Source organism: Bos mutus, chromosome 21, assembly GCF_027580195.1.
Source record: "Bos mutus isolate GX-2022 chromosome 21, NWIPB_WYAK_1.1, whole genome shotgun sequence".
NCBI classification, from domain to species: Eukaryota; Metazoa; Chordata; class Mammalia; order Artiodactyla; family Bovidae; genus Bos; species Bos mutus.
The window spans coordinates 23,801,383-23,825,747 of NC_091637.1; the positions used below are offsets into that span (position 1 = coordinate 23,801,383).

Sequence of the window (24,365 nt, forward strand, 5' to 3'; positions counted from 1 at the left end):
TGGACATGGAACAACAGACAGACTGGTTCCAAATAGGAAAAGGAGTATGTCAAGGCTGTATATTGTCACCCTGCTTATTTAACTTATATGCAGAGTACATCATGAGAAATGCTGGGCTGGAAGAAGCACAAACTGGAATCAAGATTGCTGGGAGAAATATCAATAACCTCAGATATGCAGATGACACCACCCTTATGGCAGAAAGTGAAGAAGAACTAAAGAGCCTCTTGATGAAAGTGAAAGAGGAGAGTGAAAAAGTTGGCTTAAAGCTCAACATTCAGAAAACTAAGATCATGGCATCTAGTCCCATCACTTCATGGCAAATAGATGGGGAAACAGTGGAAACAGTGTCATACTTTATTTTTGGGGGCTCCAAAATCACTGCAGATGGTGATTGCAGCCATGAAATTAAAAAACGCTTACTCCTTGTAAGGAAAGTTATGACCAACTTAGACAGCATTTTAAAAAGCAGAGACATTACTTTGTCAACAAAGGTCTGTCTCATCAAGGCTATGGTTTTTCCAGTGGTCATGTATGGATGTGAGAGTTGGACTATAAAGAAAGCTGAGTGTTGAAGAATTGATGCTTTTGAACTGTGGTGTTGGAGAAGACTCTTGAGAGTCCCTTGGACTGCAAGGAGATCCAACCAGTTCATCCTAAAGGAGATGAGTCCTGAGTGTTCATTGGAAGGACTGATGTTGAAGCTGAAACTCCAATACTTTGGCCACCTGATGCAAAGAGCTGAGTCATTTGAAAAGACCGGGAAAGATTGAGGGCAGGAGGAGAGGGGGTCAACAGAGGATGAGATGGTTGGATGGCATCACCGACTCAATGGACATGGGTTTGGGTGGACTCTGGGAGATGGTGAGGGACAGAGAGGCCTGGTGTGCTGCGGTTCATGGAGTCGGACATGACTGAGCAACTGAACTGAACTGAACGGTGTGGAATTCATCCTTGATGTAAGTACTCAATACAAGGAAGCAGGAAAGGGTGCATTACTAAGGGGGAAAGGGAATTTACCAAATAACCTAAGAGAGAAATTCAGGATCTCAGTGTAGCCACACAGAATACAGCAATGAGCAGTGAGCAAGCACTTACAGGAGAGCCTTGCAGAAGGGCATGCGGTACCCACAGAACGGTCAGCTCACCTGTTGTCTTTGCTGAGGAGGCGGTGGACACCCCATTGAGCTCGCTGGGGCTCCTTTTTATGGGTCGTGGCTTGTATTCTCGCTTGGGGACGTTGGATGCAGCCGATATCCTGTGATACACATTTTAAGATCAGTCAGACATTTGATGAAAAATTCAAAGCCTCCAAACCTACATTTGTTCTGCCTTGTGGACCTACACATTTAGGTCCTAAGGTGATGGTCATGAAGGGGGTGATTTTTACACATTGACCCTTGAGTAGCCCAAAGTGATGGCTTTGATATGCCAAATGTAGTTTTTTGGCTATATGCAGACATACCTCATTTTATTGCACTTTGCAGATATCTGCTTTAAAAAAAAAAAAAAAAGAAACAACTGAAGGTTTGTGGCAACTCTTTGTACAGCAAGTCTCTGGGTGCCATTTTTCCAAGAGCATTTTCTCACTTTGCATCTCTGTATCCCATTTGATAATTCCCCAAATATTTCAAACTTTTTTCTTAGTTATTCTATCTGTTGTGGTGATCTGTGATTAGAGATCTTTGATGTTTACTGTTGTAATTAATATGGGCCCCAGAAACAGTGGCATGTGAGCTGGCAAGCTTAATTGATAAATGTGTGTTCTGACTATTCTACCTACCACCTCCAGCTGTTCCCCCATCTCTCTCCTTCTCCTCGGGCCTCCCTATTCCCTGAGACACAACAATATTGAAATTAGGCCAACTGATAACCCTATAATGGCCTCTAAGTCTTCAAGTGAAAGTCTCATATCACTCACTTTAAATCAAAAACTAGAAATTATTAAGCTTAGTAAGGAAGGCACATTAAAAGCCAGGAGAAGTCAAAACCTAAGCTTCTTGTACCACACAGCCAAGTTGTGGATGCAAAGGAAAAATTCTTGAAGGAAATGAAAAATGCTTCTCCAGTGAACACACAAATGATAAGAAAGCCAAACAGCTTTATTGCTGCTATGGGGAGAGTTGTAGGGGTCTGGATGTAGCTAATGGATGACTTTGGGGGGTTCAAGACTTCAGTGAAGGAGGTCACTGCAGATGTGGTAGAAAGAGTGAGAGAACTAGAAGTGGACCCTGAAGATGTGACTGAATTGCTGCAATCCTCTGATAAAACTTGAATGAATGAGGAGATGCTTCCTATAGATGAGGAAAGAAAGTGGCTTCTTGAGATGGCATCTATTCCTGGTGAAGATGCTGTGAAGACTGTTGGAATGGCAACAGAGATCCAGAATATGACATGACTTAGTTGATAAAGCAGCAGCTGAGTTTGAGAGGGTTGACTTCAATTATGAAAGAGGTTCTACTGTGGGTAAAATGCTATCCAACAGCACTACCTGCTACAGAGAACTCGTCTGTAAAAGGCAGAGTCAACTGATGCTGCAAACTTCATTGTCTTACTTTATGAAATTGTCACAGCTGCCCCAACCTTCAGCAACAACCACCCTGATTATTGAACAGACATCAACATTAAGGCAAGATGCTTCACCAGCAAAAAAGATTAGGACTTGCTGAAGACTCAGGTGATGGTTAGCATTTTTAACAATAAATATTTTTAAATTAGAGCATATATTGGGCTAACCAAAACATTCATTTGGGTTTTTTCCATAAAGTGTTACAGAAAAACCCCAAAACAAACGTTTGGGCCAACCCAACATTTGGGTTGGTAGTTTTTTTTTTTTTTTCCTTAGACATAATGCTATTTCACACTTAAAAGACTACAGTTTAGCATAAACATAACTTTCATATGCACTGGAAAGCCCAAATATTCATGTGACTCACTTTACTGCAATATTCAATTTATTGTGGTAGTCTGGAACCAAATTCTCAGTATCTCCAAGGTATGTCTGTATTTATAAAGTATTTTCTCTCATAAAGTCTCTGAGGCATCTAGCAAGTACCAGGGATGAACTGGGCACTCAACAATGATCACTTCCTTCTCTTTTTCCTCTTATAAAGGTAGAATTATGAAAAGACACACATGTGAGGAGGAGATGAACTACCTGCCTTAGAAAGTGGATGATTCAGAGACTGGACACATCTTGTGTCTTCCTTTTATAATTATTGCATTGATTTAAGCCAAAATCCCTCCAAATTTACTCATTATGATAATCCCATGTAAAACAATTATCTGTTCTCACATTTGGTCAAAAGATAGAGTAGTATTTCAACCCAGTGTTTCAATTAACAGGGTTGCAATGCATGATACCTATATCACTGATTTTCAGAAAAGTCAACAGTACGCTCATCAGTAAAGTCACGAGGAACACAGCAATCTTTCTTTGACCACTCAGGGGCGTTTTTGGCTCTTTCAGTATCAGAGTCAATATTATAAACATGCCCTGATATTTGTCCTGGGAAAGTAAAAATACATCTTGTTCGAGATAATTACATACTATGTGGTGGGCTTCCCCAGTGGCTCAGTGGTAAAGAATCTGCCTGCCAATGCAGGAGATGCAGTTTGACCCCTAGGTCAGGAAGATCCCTTGGAGTAGGAAATGGCAACCAACTCCAGTATTCTTGCTGAGAAAATCCCACGGACAGAGGAGCCTGGCAGGCTACACTCCATGGGGTCACAAAGAATCAGATATGACTGAGTGACTGAGCACACACACACAAGAACCTACTGTATAGCACAGGGAACTCTACTCAATACTCTGTCATGGCCTATACAAGAAAATAATCTTAAAAACAAGTGAAAAGTACCCAGCTCTTTGCAACCCCATGGACTGTAGCCCACCAGGCTCCTCTGTCCATGGGATTCTCCAGGCAAGAATACTGGAGTGGGTAGCCATTCCCTTCTCCAGGGGATCTTCCCAACCAAGGGATGTATGTATATGTATAACTGATTCACTTTGCTATACACCTGAAACTATTAATACACACTGTCTGAAGACCATCTCACTCCTCCCCACATCCCTAGATGTTGGGGAGTGGCCCTAGGCCATCCCACCTTCAGCTAAACTCTCATCATGTCAGCAAGGAAGACAGGACCTCTCTGAAAGGGCTGAACTCCAAGGCAAGTGTGCAACCTGGGTTGCCCTAAACACAGGTCATAGAATAAGGGACTTGAGCAAAACGAGAAAGGAGAAAAGCTGCCAGACCTCCTTTCCAGGTTCTGTCCTATTGGACAAAGTCATACGGTTATTATCTCAGCACAATCTGCACCCAACCATGAAAGCCAGTGGAAGAAAATTCAACACAGAAAGAGGCAGTGGGAAGGGGGAACTGAAGAGAGAGACAGAGATGGATTTCTACTGACTTCAACTCTGCAGCCCTTGTCTGGTAGTCAATGGGGAGGCACTTACCTCATCTGTAGCTTGCTCTGCAGCTCCTGCAGAATCTCTGTGGACTGTCTGTGATAATCTAAAGCGGCCTCGACAAACACGGCCAGCTGGCTGACTTGTTCTACCTGCGGCACAAGTGGAAAATGACTCCATGGAGGCCAGCGCCTGGGTCATGTTCAGATAGAGGAGAGACTGGCGACCCAGACCCAGCTTTTCAGGGCAGACCCCACCCCACCACCAACAACAACCCTGTCTGCCTGGGCTCTCGTCGATTTCATTTCATTTCATCACAAAGTAATAATCACACAGGTCATAGTAGAGAGCTAGACATGCTGGAGAAACATGTTCAAATCTAGTTTTGATTATGAAGCTGCTTTAGCTCAATAAAAAAAGTCTGTTTTTCCAATTAGATGATATTCTTGGGAGATGTGTATGCTATAAAGCTCATGAATCTGAAAAAAGAGAGATAAAACTTTTCCAATGACAACTCAAGCCAATATTTAGTAAATGAATTTGCTTTCTTAGTGAAGTGTCTCTACGGGCAATTTTGAGCTAAGTCACATCAAGAAAGTAAGTAAATTAAGCTGTTTTCAGGCTTCCCAGGTGGCGCAGTGGTAAAGAATCCGCCTGTCAATGCAGAAGACACAGGAGATGCAGGTTCAATCCCTGGGTTAGGAAGATCCTCTGGAGGAGGAAATGGCAACCCACTCCAGTATTCTTGCCTGTAGAATCCCCATGGACAGAGGAGTCTGGTGGGCTATAGTCCATGGGGTCGCAAAGAGTCAGACACGACAAGCAACTGAGCAGCACACAAGCTGTTTTCAGATAAGAAAAGAAGCCAGGGAGCAGATTGTGCCCCAGGGCAAAGATATGCCAGCCCCCTGTATATATTTATTGCCATCAGCACAAAATAATTTCCCTGAAATAAACAACCCAAAGGAATGAACCAGGAAGACTCTGGCATGTCTCTTTCCCATGAACCAAGACATTCATGAAATTTGAGACCAAATTACAGTGGATGAAAGAAAATAAAATCAAAAAGTTATGTTATATAGAGAGCCCCGAAGACCTGGGGATGCAAAATTTGAAGAAGAGACATCTCCTGTGGGGTATCAGAGCTCTGCCCCCAGCTTTCTATATGTCTGGGGGGCTGCAACAGAAAGGAGGGATGAATGGAGCTGATTTCCACAAGCCTCAGAGGAGGGACCACTGGGTGGAGGTGATGGGGAGGCAAGGGGTTCCAAGAGTGAATGCCATGAGCTCCAGAACCAGACAAAGCACAAACCGAAATCAATCCCCCTCTTTCCTAAACTTCCCCAAAGTGTATACCTCATCTCCCTACTTCATTTCTAAGTAACTTAGGGGAAAGTCTGCCTTCTTAGTCCCTCCTACACATTCACCCTGCAAAACCAATCATGGGCTCCTTTGCCTTCAAAGACCTAAGCTATTTTCATTTTCTATTATTGACTGTGCTTTATCTGTCTACACTTTAATTCTCCTTGCCCACGCACGCCATTTTAAACACAGGCTCCCTGTTCACGTAAGATCTACATGGACTTCCGCTTGGGTCATTTTGTGATCCGCGTCTGCACAATGAAATCCCATCATATCACATTTACATAACCACATTCTGTGGCTGGAAAAGCAACAAGCCTAAGCCTGAAATTTCCAAAAACTCAATAAACAAAACAAAGACAGCCTGGCCCCTGCAAAATTCTAAGGATTTAAGTTTCACCTCTTTGGCTTTTACACACACTTTTAAACAAGTCCAGAACCATGGTCTAACAGGATCACAGCAGAATCTGCTTCAGATTCCTTACAGTGCAAGAGCTGTGGCTGGTTAACAACTGCACCACACTCCTCTGTCTTTAGTAAGGTTAATTTATATATATACATACATATTTTAAAAATAATTTTATTTATTTACTTTTGGCGGTGCTGGGTCTTCATTGCTGCACAGGCTCTTCTCTAGCTGTGGCAAGTAAGGGCTACTCTCTAGTTGGGGTACATAGCCTTCTCATTGTGGTGGTTTCTCTGGTTGTGGAGCATGGGCTCAGTTGCTCCACAACATGTGAGATCTTCACGGATCAGGGGTTGAACCCTGCATTGACAGGTGGATTCTTTACCACTGAGCCACCAGAGAAGCCCAACTTTTTTTTTAAGAGAGTGTATTTTTTTTAATGTGAACCATGTTTAAAATCTTTATTGAATTTGTTAAAATATTGCTTCTGTTTTATGGTGTTTTTTTTTTTTTTTTTTTTTTTTTTTGTAGCCACAAGGCATGTAGGATCCTAGTTCCCTGACCAGGGATTGAACCCGCACCATCTGCATTGGAAGGTAAAGTCTTAACCATTGGACCACCAGGGAAGTCCCAAAAGTCACTTTCTAGGGGCATGTGACTAAGCAGAAGCAAAACCAAAACCATAGAACAGGTCGTTCACTCTTTGTTGGATGTGCTTTCTTTCTACTAGTGCAATACTTCCTAGATGTCTTCTTCCATATATCACAGGTCCCTTGATATGTCAATAAAATAACAGTTATAAATTCCCTAATGGCTTAGCAGGTAAAGAAACTGCCTGCCATACAGGAGACACAGGAGACTCAAGGGACTCAGGTTCGATTCCTGGGTCAGGAAGATCCCCTGGAGGAGGAAATGGCAACCCACTTCAGTATTCTTGCCTGGAAAATCCCATGGATAGAGGAGCCTGGCAGGCTACAGTCCAAAGGGTTGCAAAAAGTCGGACACGACTGAGCACACACTCATTCATTCAATAGTAATGACAGTGGTGTGGAAGAGTTCAATGATCAAATAACTGAGAAACTGCCTTGTGTATTCTCTCTTAGGACTCTCTTAGAGATTAATTTTTCATATATTCATATAATCCGAAAAGCCTTGTGATAAAGAAAACCTGTCTAGTTTTGGTTAACCCAGGGTTTCCCAAACTTATTTGACCGTGGAGACATTATTGACAAAACACAAACTACATCCTGTGGAATAAATTTTGGGAAACTCCACTCTAGACCAATGAAAAGCACCCAGGAATCTGGAATCTAGTCAGTCCATTTGTCATAGGAGCCCATGGACAGAGGGAAGGTTCCCAGGCTGGGCGTTTGTATCAGGAGAGCATAGAGAATGCTGCAGATGCCTGCCTTCATGGAGCTGGGGAAATGGCATCTTCTGTGTGGTATTTCTGGCTCTTGCCAAAGTCAAAGACCTACATTCCATTATGTCAAGTCATGAGGAATAAACCTCTCTGCAAAGACAGAAGAGGAGCATGTTAACAGGTCTTGCGGTGATTCAGCATTCCCAAGAAAATGGCAGTGGGGGGCCTTCCCTGGTGGTCCAGTGGCTAAGACTCCCCACTCCCAATGCAGGGGGGGCCTGGGTTCAATCCCTGGTCAGGGAACTAGATCCCAAGTGCCACAACTAAGAGTTCACATGCCTCCACTAAACATTCTGAGCACCATAACTAAGACCCGGCACAGCCAAATATGTAAAAATAATTGAAAAAAAGTGGCAGTGGAGATTGGGAACCAAATTCTGAATACCCTGTACCCCCAACCTCAAAGCTCACTGCCAGAGGCACAAGGGCCCCTCTCCTAGGGGGCATTTCTCTGGGTGCCTCTGAGGGCACTGGCAGTCCCAGCCTGACCCAGAGAAGGAACCATCCTAGACCTGCCCCTCTGGGCTCCTGGGAAAGCTCGGGGCCCCAAACGCCTCCTGCTTGCACCTGCGTGTAGAATAAGGAAGCTGCTCAGCCCCCAGCCAGAGGTAAAGTAACACTCGAGGCCTCCAGCCCCACTCTTACTGACAAGTCCCCCAGGGACAACAGTGGGGGGCCAAAGGGGACTCTTCTCTGATTCTCGCATTCCCAACTCTGCCCCCAATAGGCAGGAAAACAGATGCCACTTTCCCTTAGGAGTGTTAGTGTGAACCACTCAGGTCCTTCTCACCACCCCTTCCTTCCTTCCACACCAGAGGAGGAGGAGGAGGAGGAGGTCTGTTTGATTGATGAGATCAGGGCGAATGGACCCTGCACTGGAAAGATAAGAGGGTCTTGGCCCGGGAGGTCTGTTTTCTTGAAGAGAGTGGGTTTGTGAAGCGACTTTTCTGCTCGGCCCACCCACTCCCCGAGGGTGGCTCTACAGGCTAGACCAGGCCTGGGGGAGGCAGCTGGAGCCCCACGTGGGCACAGGCCCAAGCTGCCCACATGATTTTCCAGACGGTCCTGTCCTCCAGGCAGGGGGCTGGTTTGTCATCCTTGTATGCCTGCCCCCCTGCCTCTCAGTGGGGAGAATGTAGATGGAGAAGACAGATAAGCAACCTCACCTGGAAACCCCTACAAATGGCCCATTGGCCAGAGAATCAAGGGGAACTGGAGAACATTTTCCAGACCTTTCCTCCTCAACAAGACTGCCAGACCACCTGGAGGTAGCCAGACACTGTCGTGGAAAAAGACAAGGCTGTCCTTTTCTGGGTCTAACTGCGGTTGCCACAAGAAGAGGATGAAGGCAGTCTTCCGGAGCTTCCACAATAACTTGTGAGTCTTCTCGACTCTAAACCTGGGAGAGGCAAAGTTAAGAGCAGCCTCCCTCTCATGAGTCACTTCGTAAATGGCAGCTCTCGTCACTGTCATCTTCACCACCACCATCAGGTCCTTAGCACTGTCATTATCTCGAGAATCAGCAACCGCAGCACAGATGGGTAAGGACCACTGTGGCTAAAAACAGCACAAGGAAAGGTGGGAAGAGAAAGAGAAGGAATCTAGTACCAAGGAAGCCTGCAAAGGCCTTCACCCTTTCCTTATTTTGATCTCTTCCCATCTCAATGGTCGATTTCCATGGAGATGTAGACCCAGGTCCTGAAACGAGGGAGCAGACCATGCTCCTCAGAGCTGAAAGAAACCACCCCACCTTTACCTGCTAAAGGAAACTTTAGGGGGAACCCTGAAATTCATGCCTCTGTGAGGCCTGAGTTACAAACTAGCCTTCTCCCAGGGTAGCATGGAAATGGGTTAACTCATTTGAGACAAGCAGAATAGTGTCCCTGTCAACAAATGGACAAATGACTGAGCTTTTATAAGGAAGGGATTATTTCTGATTTTGATTGATACTAGAAGGAAAACAGGTCTCTTGGGTCAACCACCAAGGGTAGAGAAACTGATTCAGGCCTCCCTAATGGCGTACTTTGCGATAGCTTATCAAAGATCGTGAATGAAGGTCATGACAAAGCACGTGGGCTAGACAGCATGTTTGCCTCAGAGTTTAAATCCATCTCTAAAGGGCACAGGGCTGGAGGGGCAATCTTTACTGCAGCCCAATAAGGAATACATGCATCTGATGCCTCTCAAAACACTCTCTAAATACTTCATTTTTGAATCAATATGGCAACCCAAGACAAAACTAAACCAAATGGCCTATGGTTCAAGGATAATTTCAAGGAAATTTGTATTTTTAAGGGAAAGCAAACAACAAGGGAAAACTGTTATACCGCTTCTCATTTTTCATAAAGTGTAAAAAGAAAACAAATCTGATAAAATATTTAAAAGGAGAAACATAATAGAATGTGCTTCTCGGCATTGGGGTCTAATGGACATGGGAATTTCAAATTGTTTCCTCCAGGATTAATGTCTTGTCAACACTGAACATAATCTTCCCTTGACATCACCATGGCACATAAAAGGTGCTCAGGACACCTGGCTTGACTTGACTCAAAAGATGTAAGACTTCAATGTACCTTTTAATAAATTATTGTAAGTAGAACATAGTTTTGCAGATATATAAATCCTCTGACTTGTTCCAACAGGTTGGAGTGTTCAACAAATAGGTCCAAAGTAATGCTGGGCTGAGGTGGCTCATGGCCTCACCAAGGCCAGGCTTAGGGCAGGAACTCCAGAGGGAGGCAGGTGGCCAAGTGTTCTTGAAAAATGCCAAATGACCTCTCATTGCCAAGGCAAAGAAGAGTGGCTTTCAACCTTCATGGTGTCCACTTGGGGGTTACCATCTGTTTAGTTTCATTTCCACCTGGGCTTCCCAGGTGGAAAAGTATGTGCCTGCAATGCAGGAGACACAGGAGACGCGGGTTCGATCTCAGAGTCAGGAAGATCCCTTGGAGAAGGGAATGGCCACCCACTCCAGTATCCTTGCCCGGGAAATCCCGTGGATGGAGAGCCTGGTGGGCTACGGTCCATGGGCGGCAAAGAGCTGCAAATGACTGAGCGACTGAGCATGCACACAAAGTCTAACTTTACTTGTACAAATAAAATGAGAGCCGGTGGCAAGAATCATGGTACAAGGGAATGTTAGCATTTCTGAGGGATCTGTGTCAAGACCTTCACAACCCCCAAGTTCACAGGTACTACAAGGGCACAGCTGGAAAACTCAGGCCATGCTTTTATATCCTGAAGCTTCACTGTGACAAGCAAAGGCTCGGAGAGCTGGATGATGAGTGAGGCTTCCCATGAGCCAAGGAAGCTGCTCCTCCTCAAACATCTGCCTCACAGAGCACATTTCATTTTTAGCAAGACTGCAAATTACCATATTCTTGGGCTTTCCATTCACCTGCAAAACCACCAATAGCATAGCCTCAAATATCACAACAGCAGGTCTACCTCGCACTTCACCCAAGACAATCCCACCTCCCCAGGGCTGACCTGAGCACATCTCTGAGGTAATCCCAGGATAAACAGGACCCTCTCCAGATCTGAGATTTGAGTCAGGACTTGCTAGATGTCTGAAGCTATTTCTGAGGCAGGAGATAATGGTTATGGAAAATTCCAGAAATATGTAACAACTAAGGCTCCCAAGTTCCTCAGCATGCTGACCCTTGTCATACAGTCAACATTTTCATTCACATTAAAGTCTCCTGTTTGGTGTAAATACTTACATCATTTTCTAAAAAATTAAACATGCTTCTTTCAGCCAACTCCTTTGACTCTTCAAATTTTTCTACTGCTTGTCTGACTTCTTCATCTGGTATCTTACCTACTCGCTTCTTTTTATAATCGTAATCCAGGCGGCGGCCTTCCAGCTTTTTCAGGTGGTGCTAAGAGACAAAGGAGTCCTTCAAAGAACTGTTACACTCAAACACAACACAAACAGACTGTTGGCATTTCTATGAAAATAGTCACTGCTTTTTCTCAGCATAAATTCTAGGGGGCAGGACCCCACCTTACACTTCTTCTGCATGCACTCGGCATCTATTAGCAGCGACTTTCACTGCTGGTCAACCAGGAATGTTTGTGGAATGATTGAATGGGTAGATGGATGGATGGATGGAAGATAAACTGAATGAGTGTCTATATGGAACATAAAGATGCAGTATCAGTTTTTAGATTAATTTTCCAAGGTTCTCTATAGAACCCTTCAGTTAAGTTCCATTAATTTCCAAGTAATTTCCAACCAAATTAACTATACTCCCAAAAATGTATGTTTCTTTTGGCAACTCCTCACTAAGAAGTAGATTATAAAGCACAAATTTCTAGTATCCTCTTGAATACTTAGGGATCTTCCATAAATTTCCCAAATAATTACAAAATAAGTTGAATAAATGCTATTGATGAATGCAATACACACAGAGGACCAAAAGTATGATCTCTTTAACAAAGTAAAACAATTACTAATATTAGAGGTGTCCATTCGTGGAACACAGTGCCTTCTGTGGTAGTAAGTTCCCCATTACAGTCTGTGTTTAAGCTGAGGGCTCTCATGTCAGAAATACTATAGAAGGGATCACTATACAGGTCAAGGGAGTTTACGATTATAACCCCTGGAAAACAGATATTTGATATTGAAAGTGGAAGTCAAAACAGACTCTCCCACTGAAGCATGTGGGTAGCTTGACTATTCTTTTTAGTGGGAAGCACTGGTTCTAACGTCCACAATGGGTGGGTGAAAAAAATACGAGACAAAAAGTCAGAACCACCTCTCTTACATGTTCCGTGACTCTGGGCAAGTCTCTAAACCCCTCCAGACCTCCACAACTATGGTGTAAATGGGGACAGGTGGGCTTAACCTGGCTACTTATGGGTGATGAAATGTCTGTAAAAGCTCTTTGAATCCAACAAGACCTTTTATAGATATGTCAGGCATATGTTAAATGAATGGGCTTTCCACTCAGGAGGTCCAAGCATAGTTGAGACTATGAAAAGCCTACTGAATATTGGACACAAGTCTTGATCATCTATAGTATTAGGTTTGAATGTATACAGTTTCTCCATCAAACCAGAGCTGAGTAACAAGAGGTACCACTTAAAAATTATCTTTTGCATAGGGAAAACATTTAAGGCTATGTGTATTTTGAACATTTATCCCACTTTCTATTGAGGATCCACATTCCTATCCAGCCACCCTACTGAACCAGGTCAAGTGGAAGAGTAATGTCATCCGGTGAAGTTCCTTTCTTTCTTCAAGGACAACAGCACAAGAAGAAACTGTATATTATGTCTTTCCACAAAGGAGGTGTTTGGTTTAAAGGTTCTGCATTTGGGAAAGATACCTTGGTGTCCCCACAGCTCATAATACCTCTTCTCTAGGATCATCTGTTCAATAATAATCTGTGAGCACAAAGGCTGTGCTAGTCATCGTGACTACAAAAGTGAACAAAACCTGACTCCTTACTCCAAAGCACTTTATCCCAAACAACAGAAACAGAGAAGCACAAGGAGCACCTGATTAAGTCCAGCAGAGAACAAGAGCTTCCCCAAGGACAGAACATCTGAGCTGAGACCTGTGAGGTGAGATGGCTTAGCCGGGAGAAGGGGGAAAAGGAGAACGACAAAGAATAGAGAGAGAGCCCAGTGCCACGGGGACTGTACATAATTCAATGAGGCTGGGTGAAGAGTTCAAGTGGGAAGAGGCGAGCTATCAATCCCAATCAGTCAATCAACAGAGAGAAGGAGGGACTGGGAATTAGGGACTAAGGTGCTGGATCTTTACTCCCAGTGGGCAGCTCCTGGGGGGCTTGTCCCTTAGGAAGACTGCTCTGGCTGCAATGTGGAGAGTAGACTGCAGGGGCCGAGCTGTGAGGCTGGGAGTCAAGGGCTGCCATGCTGATATGTTTAAACATTAACCAGAAGTCAATAGAGAGAAAGGGGAAGAAGGGAGGTTCTGGAGAGAGGATGAAGGATGTGGCAAAGGCCCTGAGGAGGTGAGGATGAAGGACTCTGGGGCCCAGTGGAGGACTGGGCTGAGGGAGCAGAACAGACACCAATTGCCCTGATGTGGAAGAGAAAAAGGAGGACAGTGGGAGTAAGCTGCTGAGCGAGGTGCTGGGCATGGGGTAGCAGAAAGTTCTGGGAGTTCCTGAATGGATGCTTTCATTTTTCGTTCAACCTCCCCGAGTTCAACCTCCTCTCCTCCATAGCCCTTAGTTTCAGTGTGAATTCTAAACGTCTACACGGGCACCCAGGACTCTCCCCTGGGAAGCTCTGGGATACGGCCCAGGAATCTGCATTTCTAACATGAGATGATGATGCTATTGCTCGTCCTGGGACCACACCAGGAGAATCACTGGGCCTGAAAAAGAAAAAGGGGGATCTCTCCAAAGTTCAGATGATTTCCAAGCTGGTCCCCAGCTGCACTCAGATCACTCCTCAAGGCCCCAGGAGTTAGGTCTTTTGGGCAGCTTCTCAAGAGGGTGCCCAAAGAAGGTCTCAGTGCAGTCTGTCTCTCCAGAATAGAAGTCCCTGGTGGGGTGGAAGTCTCAAGGCTGCTTTTGCGCATCTGCCAAAACACCACGAAACAAGTGGTGTGTGATTATTTACGGGTCCCTGAAAGCTCCTAGATATGCTCTGGAGGGCCATTTTTAACATTTTCCAAACACAAAATTGGGCTTCCCTGGTGGCTCAGACGGTAAAGAATCTGCCTGCAGTGTAGAAGACTTGGGTTCAGTCCCTGGGTCGGGAACATCCTCTGGAAAAGGGAATGGCAACCCACCCCAGTATTCTTGCCTGGAGAATCCCATGGACAGAGGAGCCTGGAGGGTTACAGTCCTTGGGGTCACAAAGAGTCAGATACGACTAAGAGACTCACACCAACACTAAACACAAAATGCTGATTCCTAGATACTGATTTCCATGAGAAGTAATGGGAAATAATGATCACTAGTGCAATGAATGGAAAGACGCAGCCTGGATGAGAGGGGAGTTTGGGCGAGAACGGATACATGCATACGTACGGCAGAGTCCCTTTGCTGTCTACTTGAAACTACCACAACATTGGCTATACTTCTATATAAAATAAAACATGTTTTAAAGCTAAAATAAAAAAGATTTGCGAGAGTAACACTGAAACACATACATTACCATATGTAAAACAGATAACCAGTGGGAATTTGCTGTATGACATAGGGAACCCAAAGCCAGCCAGTGCTTTGTGATAACCTAGAGGGGTGGATGGGGAGGGAGGTGGGACGGAGTTTCAAGAGGGAGGGGACATGTGTATACCTGTGGCCGGTTCATGCTGATGGACAGAAGAAACCATCACAATATTGCAATTATCCTCTAATATAACATAAAAGTTAAAACAATAAATAAGTAATAGATGGTGGCATTAAAAAAAAGAAAGATGCAACGAGTATTGCATGATTTTGATGATCAAAAAACCAGTACAAAGTTCTGGAATCATTTTGTTACGTGAAAAACGACTGTAGAAATAGGTATCTTGAGCTTGGCTTCTAGCTGGCTTCAATAAGACACAGAATAAAGGTCTAACTGTCCTAGGACTCTTTCCTGGTAAGCCAGGTTACCATAACTGAGTTATTATTTTACCACCCACAGTAAGATGATGCTTTCACTGAGTCGCTATGGAAATGTTCTAATGATTTTAAACAGTGTAAACATCATATTAAGTAGCAACAGGCAGATTTATAGCCTAGAAAACTTACCCCAATCTCTTTTAAATCTTTGTCTTGTAGTAACTGAAGTGGATCAATAAAAGTTTGCTTTACATTAATATCAAGAGAGTCTTTCACCTCAGCCATTAGCTTCATGGATTCACCAACTTCTATCAATGCACTGCCTTCAACAGAGAATACAAACAAAAAAGGTTCTTTAGCAGACTTCAAATCTAAATTAACAGTGATATTTATTTAACTCCTTCCCCAAAGTTTGTGATGATCAATGATGTGAAACAAGGTCCTCAGTCTGGGACCTCTGAATCTTGACCCTGAGAAAAGAAAATGTTAAAACGAAAAAGTCTCCATTTTACACATTTTCCTCACTGCTTCTGCACTTTCCACTGCCGAGAATTAAAACCAATTTGGCAAAACTAATACAATTATGTAAAGTTTAAAAAAAAAAAAACAAAAAAACCAAAGCTCCGACAGACTGAGGCACTTGCCGTATCCGCCACTAGAGGGGGTTAAAGCTCCTTGATTTTATTTTATTTTTTCAGTAACAATTTTTATATTTATTTTTATTTTATTTATTTATTATTTTAATTAATTTTATTTTATTTTTAAACTTTACATAATTGTATTAGTTTTGCCAAATATCAAAATGAATCCACCACAGGTATACATGTGTTCCCCATCCTGAACCCTCCTCCCTCCTCCCTCCCTATACCCTCCCTCTGGGTCGTCCCAGTGCACCAGCCCCAAGCATCCAGTATTGTGCATTGAACCTGGACTGGCATCTCGTTTCATACATGATATTTTACATGTTTCAATGCCATTCTCCCAAATCTTCCCACCCTCTCCCTCTCCCACAGAGTCCATAAGACTGTTCTATACATCAGTGTCTCTTTTGCTGTCTCGTATACAGGGTTATCATTACCATCTTTCTAAATTCCATATATATGCGTTAGTATACTGTATTGGTGTTTTTCCTTCTGGCTTACTTCACTCTGTATAATAGGCTCCAGTTTCATCCACCTCATTAGAACTGATTCAAATGTATTCTTTTTAATGGCTGAGTAATACTCCATTGTGTATATGTACCACAGCTTTCTTATCCATTCATCTGCTGATGGACATCTAGGTTGCTTCCATGTCCTGGCTATTATAAACAGTGCTGCGATGAACATTGGGGTACACGTGTCTCTTTCCCTTCTGGTTTCCTCAGTGTGTATGCCCAGCAGTGGGATTGCTGGATCATAAGGCAGTTCTATTTCCAGTTTTTAAGGAATCTCCACACTGTTCTCCATAGTGGCTGTACTAGTTTGCATTCCCACCAACAGTGTAAGAGGGTTCCCTTTTCTCCACACCCTCTCCAGCATTTATTATTTGTAGACTTTTGGATCGCAGCCATTCTGACTGGTGTGAAATGGTACCTCATAGTGGTTTTGATTTGCATTTCTCTGATAATGAGTGATGTTGAGCATCTTTTCATGTGTTTGTTAGCCATCTGTATGTCTTCTTTGGAGAAATGTCTATTTAGATCTTTGGCCCATTTTTTGATTGGGTCATTTATTTTTCTGGAGTTGAGCTGTAGGAGTTGCTTGTATATTTTTGAGATTAGTTGTTTGTCGGTTGCTTCATTTGCTATTATTTTCTCCCATTCTGAAGGCTGTCTTTTCACCTTGCTAATAGTTTCCTTTGAAGACTCCACCAGAAAATTACTAGAACTAATCAATGATTATAGTAAAGTTGCAGGATATAAAATCAACACACAGAAATCCCTTGCATTCCTATACACTAATAATGAGAAAACAGAAAGAGAAATTAAGGAAACAATTCCATTCACCATTGCAATGAAAAGAATAAAATACTTAGGAATATATCTACCTAAAGAAACTAAAGACCTATATATAGAAAACTATAAAACACTGGTGAAAGCTCCTTGATTTTAAACTGGTGGTTTTGTGAACTGGCACCAAAGGTTCCTTAGAAACTAGAACAAAATCCCTCTTTGTAAACAATGAAAAGGATTCATTCATGGAGGCTAAGTATTAACCAATAAAGATGACAATAGAAATAAGGGAACAAATCCTCATGTCAGCTTCTGGCTTCTAGGTCTTCTTGAGGCCTTGTATTGAATACTCCTTGTATTCTTGAGATGGTTCTAAGGCTCCCGGCCCTTTCTGATGAAAGAAAGCCTGGCAGTGTCACACACACAGGGTGGGCAGGATCTGCTCCTGCAGTGAGGTGCAGGCCAGTCCCACCGGCCTTGAGCAGCCACAGGCAGCTTTAGCTGGATGGAACCCTGATATTTGGCACCAGCTAACCTACAATAGACGAAAGTAGGCACTCGGGGTGGGGCTGGGGAGGCGGTGATTCTAGGTGGCTCATGGTAAAGAATCTTTTGGCAATGAAGGAGATGCAGGAGACTCGGGTTTGATCCCTGGGTGGGGAAGATCCCCTGGAGGAGGAAATGACAACCCACTCCAGTATTCTTGTCTGGGAAATCCCATGGATAGAGGAGCCTGGCGGGCTGCAGTCTATAGGGTCACACAGAGTCAGACAAGACTGAAGCGATTGAGCATGCACACACACATTCTGGAAGCTGAGCACAAGGAGGGTTGTAGTGACCAAGCTGACCAAACTATCTTTGCATCGAAGCCCCTGCCCTGTCACCTGACCGGATGCACTGCAGGACTGTCCATGGATGTCAGGGCCTGCCCGGCAGCCTCTCCTATTCCCTTCACTGGTCAGCCTTCAGAACAAGGGATAGGCCATCTTGGTCCCAATCACCCAGGAAATAAAATAAAATTCACATTATATTGCTCCAAAGGACACTGATACCCTCTGAGACTAATTAACATTTGAGGGTGGTTTTTTTAATAAGTTTTCAAAAGACTTTCCCCCCAGTTTCCTAAATGAATTACTATGGCCTAATATCTGAATTCTCAATTGCCATCTCTTGCCTTGTTACCACTACAAGAGGAGCAAACATGCCAAATTCTCCGGGAAGACTTAACAATTCAATTCACCCACAATTTATCAATTTAAAGTAATCTCAATCAAATTTAATACGCTTTTTTGTGGAATTCCCTAGCGGTCCAGCAGTTAGGACTTGGTGCCTTCATGACCATGGGCCTCAGGTTCAATCCCTGGTTGGGGATCCTGCAAGCTACACAACGTGGCAAAAAATAAAATTAAATTAATATTTTTTTGTTTTTGGTAGAGGGAACTTAAAAGGACGCTAAATTTCATCTGGAAAAATAAAATAGGTGAGTATGTCTGTGAAATTTTTATAATATCTAGGGGAAATTTTAGTTAAATATATTTTTAAATGATGATATTTAAAACAACATGGTACTTGATCAAAGCAGAGTACAGATCCAGAAAACAGAAGAGACAGATCAGAAACAAATTTAAAATATTATATATAAAGTTTTATAACAGAAAAGCTATAGCTGAGAAAGGTTGAACTTTTCAATAAAGTATTAGGGCAACTAGCTATGTATTTGTGAGAACAGAAAATTAAAACCCTATTATACAGTATTTGTCCATTGAACTCAAGAGCTTGGAAATTTAAAGGTAAGGAAGGAAAACATATGTATGAAAATGAAGTATAAATAAACATTTGCACAGTTTCCTAGTGGAGGGGGAGAGGTGGAAATGTTTTTCTAAACATGATACCAAAGCCATAAACCACAAAGGAAGATCAATGAGCCCCACTAAACAAAAAGCAAAAATCTTTTTCCATTAAAATGATCTCTATCGACAACAGCAGAAGGTACATGCATACCTGGGGCAAAACTTCATCCAACATATTGGACAGACGAAGAGTAAATATTCTGACCACTGAACAAGGCCCATAGGGATTTTCCTGGTGGTGTACTGGCTAAGACTCTGTGCTCCCAGTGCAGGGGGCCCGGGGTTCGGTCCCTGGTCAGGGAACTAGATCCCACAAGCCACAACTAAGGGTTCCACATGCCACAACTAAGATGGAAGATCCTACATGCTGAAACCAAGAGCCGGTGCAGCCAGATAAATATTTACAGAGAAGAAAAAGTTCACGGAACAGTAAGAAAAAAAATGAACACCTCAATATAAAAATAAGCAAAAGACACAAATATAAAACTCACAAAGAGGATGACAAACCTGACTAAAAAACCTGCCTCACACACAATCCAAAAAACGAAGTTACAACAGTGCCCAGATACCAGTTCTATTTGCTAGAAATCACATGACCAGTTATTTAAAAGGAAACTAACAGGATAACTCTCAGAGTTAGTATAACTGTGCTGGGAAACATTCTCATACCCTCCTGGCAGGAGTGTCAATATGGTATAACCCTTCTGGAGGGTCATTTGAAATTATGCTTCAAAAACCTGAAAACTAAGCATCCTCTTGACTCAGCAACTTAATCACTAGGAATTTCATCTAAGAACATAGTCTTGGATATTTCCAAAGCTTTATCTAGGAAAGTGGCTATCATAAATGCTGTGTAAATTTTTTTCACATTAAAAAATCTAAATATCCAGTAAATGGGATCCATTGAACAAACTATGGATATATGGAATATTATGCAGTCTTTAAAAAGGCCTGTGTGCAATATTACTCAGCCATGAAAAGGAATGAAACTGAGTCATTTTTAGTGATGTGGATGGGCTAAGAGTCTGTCATACAGAGTAAAGTAAATCAGAAAGAGAAAAACAAATATCATATATATTCCACATATGTGGAATCTAGAAAAATGGTCCAGATGACCCATTCCTGCAGGGCAGGAGTAGAGATGCAGACGTAGAGAATGGACATGTGGGCACGTGTGGTGAGGAGGGGAGAGTGGGGTGAATCGGGAGAGCAGCACTGACACAGACACGCGAGCCCACGTAAAACTGACAGCTGGTGGGAAGCTGCCGCACAGCATAGGGAGCTCGGCCTGGTGCTCTGTGACGCCCTAGAGGGGTGGGGTGGGGGGAGGGGGAGGGCGGGGAGGGGATACATGTATACACATGGCTGCGACACGCTGTTGTACGACAGAAACTAACGTAACATTGTAAAGCAACTATCCCCCCCAAAAAAACAGTGGAAAGTACTGTGGAAGATTGTTTAACAACATGGACCGTGTTATAGTCAGTGGGAATAAGCAGATTACAAAAGGGAATTAGGGTATATATACTATAACCCCACTTTAATATTTTTAAAACTGTATATGAGTAAATACAAGAACAAACCAAAGGTATTAATATAAAGAACAACAAACAACAAAGAGCGTGACCGGGCCCGTCACTGGGGGGGTAACTATGGGTAATGCTGCACCTTCTTTTATTTCACTTGCCTGTGTGTTCTAAATGTCCTACGATGGACATGTATTATTTTTTTAATTTTAATTAATTTAATTTTTGACCATGCCACGTGGCATACAGGATCTTAGTTCCCTGACTAGGGATAGAACCTCGCCCCTGCATTGGAAGTGCGGAGTCTTAACCACTAGACTGCCAGGGAAGCCCTGAACATGCATTTCTTGATAATAGGAAAAAATTAATAAGGGTTGTTAAAATGAAGGTTTTGTGCATTACCAAAACTCGACGAAGGCTGCATGCTCAGCTCTCCCAGTGGCGTGGTGATACTCACCAAAAGTGGAGCCTTCCCCGAGCTCTTTGCCGTATTTCAGCATGCAGTCGCCCAGCAGGCCCTCTGTCTGCGGGTACCCCGTAGTTTTCACCTGGCCTCGGATCTTCGACATAGTGTTCAGCATTCCTAGCTTAGCTCTGTATGCTTAAAAACATTATCATTTGTAATTCCTTAAAGTGGCACGGCAGAGTGACAGGTACATAGCATTTAACAAATGCGGCTGCGAAATCAAGGTCGCCCTGGACTCAATGTCAGAGACCTGAGACAGGAAGGGCCCTGGGCGACCCAGTTTCTCACATGGCTTCCTAGATTACTAACTAGGATAGGTGCTAAGGGCCATGATGAGAAAAAGAAATTATGTTGACTCCCAAATAATACTATAGTAACCAGGCTATCATTACCCTACCCATGGCTAACTCACTGAGTCAAGACGCTGACACTGGGGAAGACATTTTCCCAGGGATCGACTGCAAACTAAGAATAGAATGGCTGAGGTGGGTGTTTCAAACCAATTGGTGGTTAACACCCCGCCCCCCAAGAGTGTATCCAGACTGATGATCTTCAATTTCATGGTACCAGGGCACTGCGCAGCACACTCCTATTTTAGGAAGCAGAACCAGTAGGAGACAAACACTCCCATGGTGAACAGGAGTCTGTGTTGATGGTCCCTTGGGTGCAGCTCCACTTCTGGGCCCAAGGAAAATGGTGGGTGGCCACTAGATCCTTTCTCTGACCTAGGCCATGAGGGTTGACTAATCCCAGCTCTGTGCGACACACCATGCTAACTACTAGGACCTTAGAGAGACCTAAGACAGAGACGCCCTGGTGAACCAGTGGTTAAGACTCTGAGCTTCCACTGCAGGAGGCATGGGTTCAATCCCTGATCAGGGAACTAAGATCCCCCATGCCATTCAAGGTGGTCAAATAATAATTTTAAAAAAGAGACACTTAAGACATGCTCTGCCCTCAGGGAGTTCACACATAGTTCTTGGAAGGCAAAAACTCCAAGATGTCATTATACAAATAAAGTCTTATGTGGTATACAGAAAAGAAAATATAACAATATGCCGAATAAAGATGGAAAGATGCCCCCATCTCAAAAGTTCAGAAATAGTGTAAGATGGAATGCTTATGGTTTATAACCAACAGATAAAGGGTAGGCTGCTTTGACTGAAGAAGAAATTAATATAGAACAAATCAGGAAATACTTAGGGGAAAATGGTACTATGAACTGAACTCCAAGCTAAGGATCTGGGATTTTATTCTGCAGGCTAGGTGATCTTTGAGATAATTTTAAGCACTAATGGGATAGATTTTTATTTTCTCTGATTTTAATAATTACGTATTTATTTTCATGTATTCTAGGCGAGTGCTTCCCAAACTAATGTGCCTACAAAACACCCAAGGATCCTGTTAAAATGTAGAATATTTTATCCAATGTATGTTTTTAGATTTATTTCCTAGATTTTCAGATGTTTGGATGTGTGCTGATTCCTACAGCCGAGGGAATCATAGTAATTATATACAAATAATAAATTCATACAAAGTAAAAGCAGATTTGGAAATCCACAGAATTCGAAGCTTGGACGCCCTCTGTTGGTCTCTATAATTTAGAACTTGGGAAAACTTCATCAAGGGAATCCTGCTTCAGTGCCTAGGAAAGACCTCCTGTCAAGAAGCTGCAGTAACAGTGGATCTTCTCGTGTTTCTCAGGTTTATCCGATTCACTTCATCAGCATTTGAGCCACGAAGTGAAAGCAGTTTCAAAGTCATTGACACCGTTAGAACAGGATGGCAGAATTAAAAAAAAAAAAAAAAAAACAGAAGAAACAACTGAATAAGAAAGTATTGACAAAATATTTAGTGGGTTTCCAAAGCATCTCTTTGCTTAGAAAAGTGTCTTAGAGCTTCCAAGGTGGCACTAGTCGTAAAGAATCCATCTGCCAATTCAGGAGATGCATGTTCAATCCTTGGGTGGGGAAGATCCCCTGGAGAAGGAAATGGCAACCCACTCCAGTGTTCTTGCCTGGGAAATCCCATGCACAGAGGAGCCTGGTGGGTCACAGTTCATGGGATTGCAAAGGATTGGACATGACAGAGCACACACGCATGCATGCAGAAGTCTCTTGCTCTGAGATCAAGACTCCATCCAAATAATGTCTCTATAGTTCACAGAAGTCTCTGCCCTGCTTGTCATCAGCTAAGAAACACTGCAACTACCTTTAGTCACTCAACTTTAAACTACTTAATTTCATTATTTGGACATAGAGGACATTGTTTCTAGATCATGTCAACCATACGCTCAGTAAATATTGGTTGTTAGAATCTGTGATGCTCAGTAAAACTCGGTTATTAGAATCTGTGAATGAACAACTGAATATTTCAAGACATTTTCTAACTTTACCTGGATTTGGCTGAAGATATTCTGTGGCTTTTGAAAGAATTTCTGCAACAGCTTTATTGGTAATGTCTATTTTCTTTAAAAAAAAGAAAGAAACATAAAAATATTAATAAATGACAAACAAATTCAACAGAAAAACAAACAGAAGAATAAATTTCATTAAGTTAGTATTTATAACAACACTGTTATAATGATTTTAAATTCAACATTTTGGGTAGAGGGGATATTTTCTTAACTTTTAGATTCTGGGACATCCTTTCAATAATTGCTCCTCCCAATGACAGTGGAGAACACTAACTTCTTTTTCAGCATTAAAATGAATATTAATGTAATATTTAGGAAACTTGGAAAAGTTATTATGCTCCACTAGATTATTGGATATACTTGAAGGTCTCTCAAAACCAAGCCAACCAATTCTGGACACTCTGGCTGTTGGTTAACCAGAAGATAAATGTGAGCACATAGAGTAAAGTTAATTATGCACATTTCAATAGCTTTATTTTATACCATCAATGGTCAAAAAGAGAATGTTTTAAAGTAAAAGGATATTCCACTCATGAGAACAATTTAAAAATCATCAAAATAATGAAAATAAATATTTGTTTTAGGTTTGATGTTAAGTTTGAGGGAATCCTACGCAATTTGGGAATTTGCCTAATAAGTTTGAGGGAATCCTAAGCAATGCATTTGTATTGTAGTTTGAAAACTCTAAGGGAATTTGCCTAATTATATAATGAGTTGGTGATAAATGTGTAAGCATTTCATCTGTTAAGTGTATGACTTAATGGAACCTAAAGTGAAGTTCACTAAAAATGATTGCCATTTTTCTATACTGAAGTTGTTCTTGTTTAGTCGCTAAGTCATGTCCAACTCTTTGTAATCCCATGGACTGTAGCCTGCCAGGCTCCTCTGTCCATGGGATTTCCCAGGCAAGAATACTGGAGTGGGTTGCCATTTCCTCCTCCAGGGGATCTTCCCGACCCAGGGATCAAACCCATGTCTCCTACATTGGCTGACAGATTCTTTACCACTGAGCAACAAGGAAAACCCAATACTGAAAT

At 42.6% G+C, this 24,365-nt stretch overlaps 1 protein-coding gene across 13 annotated transcripts in view; it reads right to left on the minus strand.

Moving 5' to 3' along the window:
• Positions 1 to 24,365, minus strand: part of SH3GL3 (SH3 domain containing GRB2 like 3, endophilin A3) — a 118,370-nt gene that overhangs the window by 36,809 nt on the left and 57,196 nt on the right. For 6 of the 13 annotated variants that reach the window (XM_070358393.1, XM_070358389.1, XM_070358387.1 and 3 more), the window contains 6 exons: positions 23,308 to 23,380; positions 20,904 to 21,047; positions 15,327 to 15,460; positions 11,328 to 11,486; positions 4,463 to 4,566; positions 1,149 to 1,258 (listed from right to left, as the gene is read on the minus strand). In XM_070358393.1, the coding sequence (XP_070214494.1) occupies positions 1,149 to 1,258; positions 4,463 to 4,566; positions 11,328 to 11,486; positions 15,327 to 15,460; positions 20,904 to 21,047; positions 23,308 to 23,380 (724 nt within the window). The remainder of the gene's footprint in view (positions 1 to 1,148; positions 1,259 to 4,462; positions 4,567 to 11,327; positions 11,487 to 15,326; positions 15,461 to 20,903; positions 21,048 to 23,307; positions 23,381 to 24,365) is intronic. The other 7 variants (XM_070358398.1, XM_070358397.1, XM_070358399.1 and 4 more) reach the window with 3 other exon arrangements.